Source organism: Phyllobates terribilis, unplaced genomic scaffold (genome assembly GCF_046119375.1).
Source record: "Phyllobates terribilis strain yellow unplaced genomic scaffold, ASM4611937v1 Scaffold_13__5_contigs__length_258822181, whole genome shotgun sequence".
Classification (NCBI taxonomy): Eukaryota; Metazoa; Chordata; class Amphibia; order Anura; family Dendrobatidae; genus Phyllobates; species Phyllobates terribilis.
The window spans coordinates 213,623,726-213,638,662 of record NW_027362773.1 but is presented as its reverse complement, the minus strand read 5'-3'; the positions used below and the strand labels follow the sequence as shown (position 1 = coordinate 213,638,662).

At 44.0% G+C, this 14,937-nt stretch overlaps 1 protein-coding gene across 3 annotated transcripts in view; it reads right to left on the bottom strand.

The window, feature by feature from the left end:
• Positions 1–14,937, bottom strand: part of ZFHX3 (zinc finger homeobox 3) — a 253,250-nt gene that overhangs the window by 25,480 nt on the left and 212,833 nt on the right. For all 3 annotated transcript variants that reach the window (XM_073659266.1, XM_073659267.1, XM_073659265.1), the window contains one exon: positions 5,865–6,099. In XM_073659266.1, coding sequence (XP_073515367.1) covers positions 5,865–6,099 — 235 coding nt within the window. The remainder of the gene's footprint in view (positions 1–5,864; positions 6,100–14,937) is intronic.

Below are 14,937 nucleotides of genomic sequence, written 5' to 3'. Positions count from 1 at the left end.
TTTAGCTTTACACCAATGTGGAGGCAAAATGACCTCTGGGACCTCCATCAATTTTGAGAATTAATGGGCCATAGCAATGGTTTAAAGTTGCATCTACTTCTACATTTTCCTTGCATCGCTGTGGTCCTGTCAACTTCTCTGTGCAGAAAATTGCAGAAAACGGTAAAGGGGTCACGGCACTACACCAGCGCAGCGGCTTCTACAGTCCTAAGATCAGTTGGGGTCCCAAAGGTTGGACCCCCCACCAATCAAAGTAATGTCATATCCTGGTGATGACCCATCACATTACAAAATGGGAATACCCTATTAAGGACACTATATAGGACCACGGACTATGCTAATGTTTGCCTCTACATCTTTCATTGTCTACGGGACTGCTGGACATAGTGGAGTACAGAGCTCGGATTTTTGCCCTACAGGCCCAATGGAGTCCATTCCGTCACGACATTTCAGAGCCCTGTTCTCTGGATCGGTTGTTTCTTCTTCCCGTTACAACCGATCCACAAGTTATTACCTATCCTTTGGGAGATTGGTGTAACCCCCCCCCCCCAAAAAAAAAATCCATTTGCAATTATTCTAGTGTCTAAAAATTAGCAAGCCAAAAAACGAGCCAAACTCTTGAAGCGTAAATTAATGGAAAAACAGCACGACTGAAAGTAAACATAAAAATAGAAAGAAAAAAAAAATCTTGTTGGCATATTAATATCAGAATATAGGCGTCCTTCAAACAAAAGGATGAGGTGAAAATTCCAGGCGAGTGAATGCACTTTGCTCCGTTTCATAGAAGCAAATGGATTTGGTGCTTTTTATACATTAATCAATCAATATTACTGGCCGTACATGAGCGGCACGGCCAAGATAGGAGTGACCTCCCAGGCAGACAGGACACTTTAATGCTTAGAAGACAGCTCAGAGCTTAGCAACTTTGCGAATATGTTTGTGCCTGATTAGCCCTGGAAGGCAGCGGCTGTGAGCAGTGCACTAAATATGACAAGGTTAGTCGTTTTCAATTTGCGCAGGGAGACGAAATGAGTGACTGGGGTGGGGGGTGGGGGAGAGGACATGGGAGAGGGAAGGAGGAGGGTGAACGAACTGTCCCACTTGTACATGAGGAGTCTGCATTCTTCCAGACTGTGCTCGCGAGACACAGAGACTATAATTAAAAAGTAGCCTTTAGAGAAAAAATCCTACAAAGACGAGGTGGCCATTTTCCACGTTATCTTGCTAGGAATAAAGATTTCTCCACCCAGATATAAAGTACTCTGTGTCTATGAAACACTCGTGTCTTTCAATCAGTAGGTAATTAAAGGGGTAACCTGTGCCTGTCACTCCTATTAGTTCATATAAAACTAATATAGATGACCCCACTTATATCCAGTAGATGCAAACTGCAAAGGTGTTGTCCTAAGAAATCCCTTTAAGTGTTAGGAGACACATAGTGCATCTTGATTGGCAGTAGATAAGTCTACATTCACGCCTATGGGCAGTTATTGACTCACCGTTAATATGACCGTTCTTGTGCACTATTTTCTGCAGCTCATGTCCTGTTTACACTGGGCGATGTGCTGCAGAGAAACGTGATTTTGAAGTCTGCTCACAAATCAGCGCACCCAATGAACAAGAGTTTTGCCTCTTCGTCAGGTGATTGCCGGCCTGTATACCGATTATCGACCTAAAGATGTAGCTCTTCACTGCTAATGATACTTCTTGCAATGAATGGGGTAAAGTCCTCACGGAAAACATGCAGAATTTGCAGCAGATTCATAGCGAAAGAAATTAATTCATTGTTTTCGGTCCCATGAGGGTGCACTCTTTTTCCATAAAATGGCTTGCCATCACTATGGGGGGTAAAGGCCTGAAGCATTTGTCATTTAACCACTGGTGGGTATCTGTCCGACGCTCGGTCGATAATGCCTATGTAATGTACTTTCACAAGACAGATAGCGTTATGCAAACTCCTCCAAGGCGTGGTCTTCTAACTCAGGGGTGGGGAGAATGGGAGATTGGAGTCCTCCTTTCTGGGGATTAGTGACTATCCCAACAATCTCCCAGTTTTCACTAGTGGAAGGGTTAAATGCTTGAGGTTGGATTACTTGTAGCTAGAGATGAGCGAGCATGCTCGGATATTGAATTCTCCGAACGTGCTTGGGTTCGGATAGAGGAGCCGGCGTGCTCGAGTCAAATGCTCGGGTAGCTGAGGTCGCATGTATCGGGAATTCTCCGCATGTCTAGCAGCGGTGTATCAGGCATGATACATGTGGCCACAGTCACCGGAGCATTTGACTCGAGCACGCCGGCTCCTCTATCCGAACCCGAGCACTCTTGGATAACTCAATATCCGAGAATGTTCACTCATCCCTACTTGTAGCTGATATTTCAGAAATCAGCTGAAAATGGGAAAAAAATAAATTTATCAAATTTACTTTACTTTGCCAATTTTGCTCCATTCTAAGAGCTGTACGAGAAGCTCCAACTGCCTACAAATACATGTGCAGGTCCCCCACGAAAAGGGGATGGCTGTCGGCTTTGCACAGTGTTAAAAAAAAAAAAAAAAAATTATAAAATTGCTTTCTGGAAAAAAAGATAATTAAAATGCTGAAAAATCCCTAAAATATCTTCTAAAAAATTTTTTTTTTTTTAAAATGCACACATATACATGTAAATATTGGTGGAGGTGCTCAGAACCGAAAGATATGCGAGATAAAGAAGCGATGGTGAAACAAGCTCCACACTAACTTTACACACCCCTTCTGGCACCATCTCACCGACTGGTACAAGAATGCGATGAGCAAATGAGATAATTAGAAATCCTTTTTTGTGAGATATAAATCATATAATGTGCATAACAAATTGCTAAAAAACAAGGTGAAGGTGATAAAGGGTGAGATGTTTTACCACATTTCCTTATCGCTCACCCTCTGGAATGAAAGAAAAAAAGAAATAGAATAAATGAATGGAAAAAAAAAAAAAAGAACCTAAGCTGGATTTTTTTGAAGGATTTTTTGTGTCCCACCCCAACCTTGCCCTTGCTCACACAGCCGGGGGCAAGTTAAATAGAAGCCAGAATTACCCAGCAAACTCTTTAATAAAAACAAAATTGAGGGAGGATGAAGACTTTCATATCCTCTTCCAAGTCACTGTGCTTGGAGCAGGGGAGAGCAAACAAGAAACAGGACATGGCATTGCTGAAATTCCTGAGTCGGCTCTCCTCCCGTCTGCATCTTACCGCCTTGGAAGCACAAGTGCTGGAGACTCCCGGCAGCAGCAAACTCACAGGGTGGCAGCCAGAAGAAACAAAAAAGGAGAAGCCAAAACTTCTTCCACCGCTTAGGGCCGCTTCTCAGGCTCCTTGTAAAGTTAGGCCGTACGCATATGGTTTTGATCATTCAAAATGTGGCCGATCAATTGTCCATTGGATCCAACCATTGAAAGACTAAACCCCAATTTAAAAATAACTCCCCAAAAACGCAAAGTATCATCCCTAAGGGCCCTCCTATACACAAGATAAAAGTTGGACTAAATGGCAAATTTCAAGCGTTTCGACACGTTCGTTGAAAACACTGATCGGGCACGATTAATTTTTTTGGCTGGGGTTAAGGCTGCATCATTGGCCCAAAATAAATCCAACCGATGTGGCCAAAGATGCTTTTCTCTTCGGTCAATGTCGGTCCATTTTTATGGGCGCCTTTAGAGGAGACTTCTGGACACTCGGCAGACTTTCCACAGTGTAATAAGGTAGCAGTAAAAGGGATGATATTTTAGCAAATCTCGTCCTCTGGTGGGAACTTTAAATCCGCAGTGCGTAAAGGTATGTTGGAGATTTTTACCACAGAATTCGCTCTTAGCAAATCTGCATCAACATCCACGCCAAATCCTCATAAATTCATGTAAAAAATGAAGGCCGGACGTCAATCATTTTGGCCGATGTGTTTCAAATAAAAAAAAAAAAAAGTGTAAAAAATGCATGTTAATAAAAAAATGCCGTCCTGTGAAATTAGGTGCAAAATTTTGAGCCGCAGTGGGGACAGGGATTGTGAGTGGTGCACATTTTTGAGGAACAACCTGGGGTATAAAATAAATCTGTTTTTGTGGTGCGGCGACTGGAAAAAGGGAAGAAAGCCACCACAAGTCAGAATTTGTGGTATTGCACGGTTTTTCTTTGCAGCTTTCAGCCTCGTGGAAACCAAGGACCGTAGGGGAAAGCCTTGTACCCCGGTGCGGCACCCTGCATTGAAAAGCCACGTATCTGTATTATTGTGTTACAGCTTAGCCAGACAATGGGGAACATATTGAGTGTGAAGGAGCTGTATGCACACATGACTGACATGAGATGCTTCACGCAGGGGGCCGCAGAAAGAGAGGGGTAAAGGCCCAAATGATGGGGTTAATGAGATACAGACTCTCCGCGTGCACACATGCACACACAAAGCGTCAGCTCCATGAAGTCCGAGCAAGGGAACGAGGAGGAGCCCGGGCACTGGGAGACAACTGGTGGAATCAGAGTCTGACAGTAACACTCAACCTCTTCCTGTCCAAACAAAAGCTCCCTTCAAGGAGCAGGCTTTGTGCTCAGTATCCCTTATAGACCCCCACCCTCCGCAGCCCCACACACTTTCAACAGAGACCGGTAACAATGAGGGCAATGTGCTAGAGAAGAGATGCCAAGGACTCGGCCGAGATTAACAGAATCTGCTGAAACAATACGTCCACTAAGAAGACTCTGTCTCACTGGAGGAATGTGAGAGGCCGGCATTTTTTTTTTTTTTGGCTAGGCCATGCACAAAAGCAGCAAGGCCCCTCAGAGCTACAGGTCTGGGGACAGAAGGGGAAACAATGCAATAAGGATCCAGAAAGGAAAGTAGGAACCTAAAATGCAAAAGCCCGGACTGAACGCGGGTCAGCCGACCTGAGCTGACAACATAATATATGCCTAGGTAACCGTAAGCTCAGGTCGGGAGACCCACGACGGTCCTTATTGACAGCACATCGTGGCAACATAAGTAATCTGTGACCACGGGACGGGAGCCGTGAGAATCGCCACCTACCTCCTGGCATCCATAGCTCTTATTTTTGATTATCTGGCTTGGTGTGAAGTCACTTCGCAACGATGACATCCACCAAGTTCGCTAATCAAAAGAGGAGGTTCTCAAGGTTTCTGTTCAGTGGTTACAGATTACTGATGAAATGGGTCCTGGGAGTCAATTCGTGCCAACTCTAAAAGGTTACCAACTCTAAAAGTGATATGTACCAATCTAAGGAAGCCAGATGGTCACCTCTAGGATCAGTGATGGCCTATGAATTTGTATACACAGAAGCTGAAACTGTCCTGCCATATACAACCCTAATGTATGCCACACCGGCACTCTGTCCGGTCAATAAAAGCCCCCGACTATGTCCAGCTCTTGGCGTGTACATTAAACATGCAGACATGTGAACATAGTTTAATACAGCACTTCGCAATTTGCAAAATGCTTTTCTTTCTACTGTCGGATGCTTTGGAGTTTAACTTTAGCATGAAACAGTCTGGGCAGCAAGAACGGGAATAAGCTCCACGGCAGACACAAGTGAGAATACTGCACTCGGCGTGGTATCCCAGGGGCAGCAGCGTGGGTATGATTGTCTGTCTCTCCAGATACTTGTACGGTCTCATTATTGCAGCAATTAGTAGAAAGCACCCCAAGGGGAAGATGGAGGAAAAGGTTAGTGTGGTTGGAAAATCTGCAGATACATAAAAAGCAGATGTGTCTCCGTAAACACAGGTGTGCACATACCCTCTAGTGAGTACTGCAAGTATAATGGTGCACCCGCAATCCGATAGTCACGGTAATGAGGGACAGACAAATACAGAGTAAAGAGAGACTGACCAGACTCTGTGGGAGGTGAAGATGTCCGGATGGTAAAAATCTGGCCTAGGTCTTCTTCGTCTTCTGGAAGTCCTTTCTGGAGCCGCTGCAGTTTGCGCAGACTTTCGCTGCGTTGGTGTTTCATGGATCGGACGTGTTGGATTAAGTTGAGTTTGGCCTTAGTGGAGTAAGAACATAGCACACAGTGATAGTAGGACGACTCTCCCTCGACCCCACTCTCGTGCTGTTGTAAGTGCTGCGGAAAATACAGAAAACAAAAGGTAATGAGAGTCTATAAGAGAAAACAGTCAACATCATAAAACCCTGAGAAATCCTCTCTCAATCCTTTTCATTCCCCCAAAAAAGGCACCAAAAACGCATTAAATCAATACAATTGGATGAAATCCAATATCGTCAATGTGGCAAGTCACAAAGGAGGAGTCACCCAACTTTTCTGAATTGTCCTCACCATCACATTTTATTATGTACGCAGCAATATGGGGGCAGAAAATATTTAGTCTTCTGTGAAAGTCGACTGATAAAACATAGATTTTGCAAAGCTGAGTTTTAAAGAAATCTTTAAAAAAAAAAAAATTGCATTAGGCTTAAACGGGGTCATACACGTTATATAAATGGTGGCTGGACCTGCCAACGTTGACAAGATAAGTCAAAATCCTAATCCAACTCTCTGATGGGAAAAGAGAAGAATCGGACATGTTAAATATCAACATGTCTGATCCTTTTGTTTTCAGGGGAGATGTGCTGTAACGTCTGGCAGAGGACATGCATGATGCATGCATGTTTGGGTGAATGTGTATATTGCAGCCACCAGCTGAAAGAGTAACCGTTTTAATTTTTATTTCATAAATCGTTAGTACAGATGAAAATAGGCAACTTTCTAATATATCTTATCAGAGAAATCTGCTTCTTTCTCCTCCAGGATTGATTTTTCACTCGGGAAAAATCTAAGAGCTGACAGTTGGTGCTTGTAAAATTCTATGGAAGGGGAGGATCTAGAGGCAAGACGCAGACGATCTAATGCATGTTCCATAGAACTTTATAAGCACAAACTGTCATCTCCTATCTCAGTAATGGGAAAATCTGTATTAAATTTAGACAGATTTCCCCATTGCCAAGATAGGAGATGACAGTTGGTGTGGTGCCATTATAATTCTATGGAGAGGGGAGGAGCTAGTGGAACACACAGACATTCTATGAAGAGGGGAGAGGCTAGTGGAACACACAGACATTGTATGGAGAGGGGAGGAGCTAGTGGAACACAGACATTCTATGGAAAAGGGAGGAGCTAGTGGAACACACAGACATTCTATGAAGAGGGGAGAGGCTAGTGGAACACACAGACATTGTATGGAGAGGGGAGGAGCTAGTGGAACACAGACATTCTATGGAAAAGGGAGGAGCTAGTGGAACACAGACATTCTATGAAGAGGGGAGAGGCTAGTGGAACACACAGACATTGTATGGAGAGGGGAGGAGCTAGTGGAACACAGACATTCTATGGAAAAGGGAGGAGCTAGTGGAACACACAGACATTGTATGGAGAGGGGAGGAGCTAGTGGAACACACAGATATTCCTCTACAAGTTCTCCTGAAAAGACAGTTACAGTTCTCAATAGAACTTTATAAGCACAAACTGTCATCTCCTATCTCAGTAATGGGAAAATCTGTATTAAATTTAGGCAGATTTTACCCATGAATTAAGAATTTTAAGAATGAAAGATCAGTCCAGGAGGAGAAGGAAGTGGATTTCGCATATACGTTATATTACAAAGTTGCTTATGTAAAAGAAAAAATAGAAAATAAGTAAAAAACAATATATAGATTATACATCTGGAGTGTTCCTTTAACAATTTGTAAAAAAAAAAAAAAAAAAAAAGGAAAGGACTCAGGCGGCGTACAAAAGGGAGGACAGTAGGAGGTTGCACAATGCAAGTGGCCGGGAACTCTGACACCGTCTATTTAAAGGCTCATCACTGTAAAAGCAGCTGTTAAACCAAAAATATATGCACCCTTCAAGGAAAAGGATCCGCCCCTGCTGGATTTAAAGCGCATGTGTCCGCGCATTGATTGCTAGAAAGCTTATGGAGCCTTTTTTTTATTTTTTTTTCCTCCCAACAATGGGAAACTTCTAACATCTGGTTCTTCACGCATGGAAAGCGAAATATTGATCAGGTTTAGCTGAAGCACCACTTTAAAAACAGAACATACAGAAGTACAGTCTGATGGAAGGCAGCGAATACCCCCGGGGGGGATGACAGACAGAAGCGCACACTGTTTTAGTGTATACTGTCAGGACCAAAAAAAAATAAAATAATGGTGGCCGCTATCATCAAGCCAAATGCCTCGTAATGAGCAGCGGTAATTTTTTTTGCAATCCTAGCCCTACAAAATAAAGTAACAAAGGGCTGATTTATACTCCGCAGTGCCCCGTACACATGTATACACACTCACCACCATCACTACCCCCTATCCCCTCCCAAAAGGCACAGAGGCCTCTTTCTCGGCTTCTTTCAGATCTCCACAACCTCAGGTCATAAATCACATAGTCTTCAGCTGGAGAATCCATCTCTTTAATGAAAAAGTTATGTGAAAGCAGCTGTCCTCCCAGTCCTGTTCCAAATAGTCCATAAAAGTGTACGGCTGGTTACATCCTCAGCGGTCCACCACCTGCAGACAGGCCTGGAATTTCCTGGCTACAGCCCTGCACATCATTCATTTTCCTCTCAAGCAAAGGCTCATATTTCCAAGTGACACCTCCCTGTCCATCGATAAAAAAAAATAAAACAGTTCACGTCACAATGGCCGTATGGGCCGACTCCAAAAACATCCAGTGGGACATCTTTAGATTGCCAGCTCACGTGGTGCAAAGTTTTCTAGGACAATCGTCTGGATAAAATTGCACAATTACAGTATAAAGAAAGTGCAATATGGGGGTCATGCAGCTCTGCCGCTCATGACCCCCTTCTATGAAACCAGTGTGAACAGCTGCTAACTAGCATGACTGTCCATATACTACAAAGATAGCCATTCCTCTCAATGGCTGCTGTAACACTAGATTTCCCCTGCAGTAATGGCTTCCGGATAAATGAGCAATTAACTGTTTGCCGGGTGTCTTTCATATTAAAAGGGACTGTCTGTGATGAAACATTTCCTTTAGATGCGGTTAAAGGGTTATTTCCAGCTTATAAAATAATAGCGAGGGACCCTAACCAATCCAGAGAGTAAAGGGGCCACAGTTCCAATACTCAACAGAATAGGGCTCTCTGGGCAGCGGCATCATTTACCCAAACACTGGGTGCTTGCTAGCCATAAAGAAATGGCATGAATGTGACAGAGGAGATAGAAATAACTATTGACCTTTTAAATAATGAAGCAGTCAGTTTGGCTCCTTGGACCCATGGTCGTGCCAGGATTTGTATCCGTAAAGCAGTCCCACAAATGTGCCACTAACTCACTTGTTAGAGCTGAGCAAAAAGATTTGAAGGACCCGGATCCAGCAGTAAGTAGTCCAGAGCCCTCCGAACCTCCTCCTACTGGCATCTCCGGTGCCTCTTCTGATTAGTAGACCCGGTGTGACGTTGCCAGGAACGCCAGCAGGTAATGGTAAACAAGGTTCTGGTTCAGTGGGTAGTCGGTTGACTACTGATGTGAATGGTGAACCAGGGTCAACTCTTTCACTCATCTAAAACTGGCCTAAATGTAAGCTGTAGGCTACAAGTCTTTTTGGAGCAGAAACTCAAAGTTTCCACTCAGTTTCTGCTCCAAAAACTCCTTGTAAAACTCTACATTTCTGGAAAAGCTGTGTGACAATCAACGCGGCCACCATTCCAACTTTCAAAGGAGCGATCACCCAGCTTTCCTGGGATCTGGAGTAGAGAATTTGATCAGTTCTGCACAAAGAAACCCTCAGCTCCCTCGCCAGCAAGTCTGCGCAGCCGCTAGGCTTCGGACAAGAAGTCCTAGATTGCAGGTAGGTTCGCTGATTAAAACAATACATGGCTGCCGGTAGAGACAAGAACCACATGCTTTTGCATCCCTTTACTCAGAAAAATATGGTTTATATTTGCTGTAAATCTTTAACCCAAAGCACACAAGCCACATAAGCCTGCCAGATGTCTAGGTATTCAGACGATGAATTATTAGCATCTTATTGCGTATTTAGTATTTTATGTCCGTGCCAAGGTCTGTTATGTAGCGATATGCAATTATTTGTGGGTTTATTATGATCCCTGTAAAACTGAGGGCACTAGTGCCCACCGGGCTTTTTACTGTTATGTTGGCACATGTCTACCAAAAGGTTAAGAGAGGTGGCATGAAGATTACTGCTGAAGGAAAGAGGCAGATGATTTGATCATGAATGCCAATGTGACAAAAACCTCAGTAAATCAAAAGAAACGGATTACACAGGCTTCCCCCCTGTCTCAATCAGACTGGCCCGGCTCGTCAATAAAGGCGGACGACCAAACGACACCGGTCCGTGCTAGCACCCAGAGTGCCCATATTGGTGGCACCAAGTGCAGTTTTTTTTTTTTTTTAGCAGTGCCAGGTTAGAAGCAAAGACAAGGATGCAACGAATAATCACAGTGGTGCGCACCACCGGGAGATCTGTATAACAGCTGGACACAAAGGTAATTCTGTACTTGTAAGTACTCGGACTCTGCTGGGTTACCAGCGTTTAAGTAGCGGGGTGTAGGAAAGAAATAGACTTATTAAAGGCTTTCAAGTCTGGAGATCTGGACTAGATTGGCACAGCCCCGTGACCTACCTGTTGACAAATTCGATAAAAGGTTTTTTTTTACGTTAAAAGCTTCTAAAATTAAAAAGTTCTGCAACTTTATAAAAATATCTTACGATACAATTCCTCATCATGGGAGAAATTTATTAAGAATGGAGTCAACTTTGGTTGTCTGTGGCCAGAACTCGAACACTGGCATCTCTTCCGATTGCGAGGCCACCTTGAAATAATGATGTACGTCCGAATGGCCTGGTAATTGGAAGAGGCATCCAGGGTGCCGGCCAAGAAATTTCTCACTGTCTTGGTTTGTCCAATCGACGCTGGACAAGCGTAGAACAAATCTTTTTACTTACAAGAGAAGTTGTACATTTTAGCGCAAGCATGGTGGCTTCCAAAAATAAATTTTTTTTGTCCCTATATGTGCTGGTAATTAATGTACTTTCAGAGGTATTCTATTTCTCACAGCTGAGGGTTTGCTTCAATCTGTAAAGAGTGGAAATCATCTGTGAGCTGCAGGATGATGCATTGTACCAAGATGTCTTGATACAGTTAAAGATTTGTGTGGCTGAATTCTGCACAGATGGATCCATTAACTCAAAGAAAAGTCTTGTAATTGGTCATTTATTTTAGGTTAGCATTGCTCTCCTGCCCCCTTGATCTCCCAGACTAAACCCTGGACCGAGAGTAAAGAAAGGTCCAGAACCACGGACTCAAAGATGACCTGTCACTAGGATAAATGTTACGGGCTTTGTAGAAACATCTAATGGGTCCCTCAAGCTTTAAAGCGGAGCGAAAGCCAAAAGTGACTTATAAAATGCAGCCAAAAACACAACCAAATAAATAACCTCTCCGCCGAAAGACAGCAAGCCAAGCAGTCATTATTGACAAGAAGGGCTTCTAGGAGATTAAGTAGGTTTCAGCTGTAATCCCACCGCAGAGGATCTCTAACAAGTAACCACAGGTCAGCCAGGCCACCACTGTGCAATAAATACAATGCCGAGGAACCGTCTATCCCTCAGAGTACCGTACAGAGCGCAACCCCCATCAGGTTCTGCAGCGATTATGCATATGACGTAATAAGTGGTCCTGCGTAACGGACTTGGAATAGGTATCGGAGGGGCGACGAACAAGGAATAGGAATACTTAAAATTAAAAAATGAACCAGACATAGAAAGGGGTACAAGTAGTTCCAAAACAGTTGCAGTGCATATATCCTATAGATGAAGGCTGGCTGAACTCGCCGTCCATCTAATGTCTGTGGTGGTATCGTAAGGACTGAACATGTTGGATTTGAACTTGACCAATCCTCCTTTTTTCAGGGAACATAAACCCCCAACAGAGAGGTCTACCAGTAGCTTATTCCCCGCAAGCTTGCTTAGGCAAGCCAAATGTGCATATGTATGGAGGAGGGGGGACTAATCGAAAAGCTGTTGGCCAACAGCAATTTAAGGTGTATGGTCACCCGTACTCCAGCTGATAGACATCTCCATCGTCTAGATTAGAAGTTAGTTTCCCAGTCTGCAGTATGGCAAGTCCATGAAGTACCTGCTATGGCACTTACAGGGTACCTGCAGCGTCATAATTCTGGGCTTGTAGGGGTAGAAGTAGGGGTTATTTGGCCACGGAATCTTGCAAAACACTGGCAAATGAACACAGCATTCAGGGCAATGATATCTAAAATGACCACTAAGTTGGTTCTTCAAACCTTTAGACTGTCCTTGCTTGTGACGATTACCCGGGTTCACTTTGAAGGTGTTTTCCATTTCCAGAAAAAAATCCCCATCCCTTGAAAAACAAACTGTGCTTTACTCACCCACCCCCAGTGTCCAGTGCAGAGTCTCCACCACTGCTCCCGATGTCTCTTATTGTCTGTGGCACTGCAGCCCATCAGTGAGCTCGGTGGTTCCAAGTGACTCTGTCGTCTACTAAGGCAGAGCAGCTGAGCTCAGTTACTGGCTGCAGCGCTGTCGACGTGAACATCGGGAGTGGTGGTGAAGACTCAGTACTGGACCCAGGGAGGGTAAATAAAGCTCAGGTTGTTTTATATATAAAAAAAAACAAAAAACTGTGCCCTGAGGACAGGGTTTTTCTGAAAACTTCTGTCAAGATCAAGTCATGATCACCAATTACTTTATTATGGCTCACCCTAGAATAGACCCAGCCAAACACTATGTTAGATGCTGGGCCAATATCTGACCTTGGACCATTATGATCCAGGTTCCAATCAAGTCTTGGCAAACTGGACCATAGACCATAACCTATCGGGTCATGATCTGGCTCTACAATGGATCTCACAAAGTTTCGGAAACCTCAATGCTTCTAAGGTTTCTTTGACATTATACCTGTAAGGTTTGGCAAACCAGGGACTTCTTTTAAGCCATCTCCTACGCAGCAGTAATGTGGGTAATGTTGAACTGACCTCCTAAGTTAAGCCTCGGACTTTAAAATAAAAAATATTCCAAGCCTTGTTTTCCTGAGACGTTCAGCCAAGAAATAACCTATGATGAGTTTTATCTGTCTCGGAGCTTGGGCACATTTATTCTTCATAGAGATTAGCACTTAGCACATATATCATGACCAGGTCAAGCAGTCGCAGCCCCGGGAACCTGCGGTTCGCACTGTGACAATGGTCAATGAGATAATTATTCAAATTTAAGCCAAAAGGACAAAATGGTCAATCAGGAGACATTTGAGTCTTAATTTTCTTTTAAGTCTCATTAAAAGCCGATATATTTTGACTTTCAGATTAAGCGTCTCTGAGCTTACCGCGCGGTAAATCAAGCGAGATCACAAAGCCTGAGCGAAAAGTCTGCGGCACTTTAACTTTAAATAATGCAATAATTATTGGATTTCCTTTTTTTATAACTGAAGTGCTGGAATGTAAACAATGGATATGTAATTGCAGGAAGGGGGGGATCAATACGGCCAATCGTTTTCAGCCATGTTAATTGTAAATACAATTGCTCCAAGATGTCAGCTTGTTCTTCTCGCTACCGGAATCACCCCTAACGGATGACAGAGTCCAACTTTCCCATTACGGCTGCTCGTTCCTTTAAGAGGTTCTCAATCAGGTCTGATCAATCTGTCAAGATAATGCATGGATTAAGTAAGACTCCTTCAAACACAGCTTCCCAATCAATAGCCAGAACTGACTTAATGAGGAGGGGCCGAAACCCACAGGGAACTTGCGCCGGTAGCTGCCTGAGCATGTCTTCGGACTCTTTAGTGGAGGCTGATAAACAGACCATCTCTTAATGAGCTTGCAGTTTATGCATGCTTCACTAAGCATTAAGCCTCTCCCCTCCCGGGACGGGAAAAAAACAAAATAGATTAACACAAAACAATACGGTCCCAAATTAGCTCCATCTTGGATTGCCTTCTTCTCGCGTTAATTGTGCTTGGAAGTGAGGATAACATTTATCAATGCCGTGCCAGGTTTCATCCCTTGAGTAAGTGTCTCTCTCTCTTCTCACTGGTGGGTCTTGCACGCTTTGGAAATTAAGTACGCCGCTGCCCTTAGAGAGATTTATCGCCTCTGATAAAAAAAGATGTTGCCTAAAGCAACTGAGACAAGAGGAAGGAATCGCTCGCCGGGGCAAGCGACCTCCCCTCTTCGTCTTGCCTATCCTTTCCTGAGCAGATGCCAACATTTTGGAGTCCATGTTTTGAAGGTGCCTACAAAGGTGAAGGCTGAGGCCTAGTTAAGAGCTGGAGACCACAAGGATAAAAGAAGCGGCTTGCAAAACAAAAACAATAGGCCTGTGTTGTCCTAGCGAGGGGTGAGCAGACCCCCTCCACTGTTTAATCCAAACATCATCGGACACTCACCCAAAAAAAAAAAACTTAAGTGAGAGCAGGCGAGAAATGAAAGTGCAACCTTATACAGACATCTGCTACCTCTGCCACCGATTCCGGGAGATTAATTTCCAAGAAGCTTGGATGCACAGAAAGCCTGTAGTGTGAGGGGAGGAGGGTACGAGAGGATGAGGCTGGGGTCACAGCCTTCTCCTTGTCTCTATTGTGTTAGCTTTGATGCATGCTGTTTTCAGGCCTCATAATGCTGAGCCAGGGCCTTGTCCTTAGGAAACGGCGAAGAGGCCTGCATGTTTCCTAGCAACCTCCTGACAGCCAGCTGGCAATATCCCAGCTGGGGCGACGAGGAAGAAATAGGTGATGCTTACGGATAGATAAATAAACAGGAGGCCTGGTCGCTGGAGGAAAGCACAAAAGGCTCGGGGAGGGCGCTACGGACCTCCACACCCAGGAAAAAAAAAAGTTAAAAAGAAAAATTACACGCATTTGTCCCAACCTCATAACTAAAATGACCCTGCGCTGGCT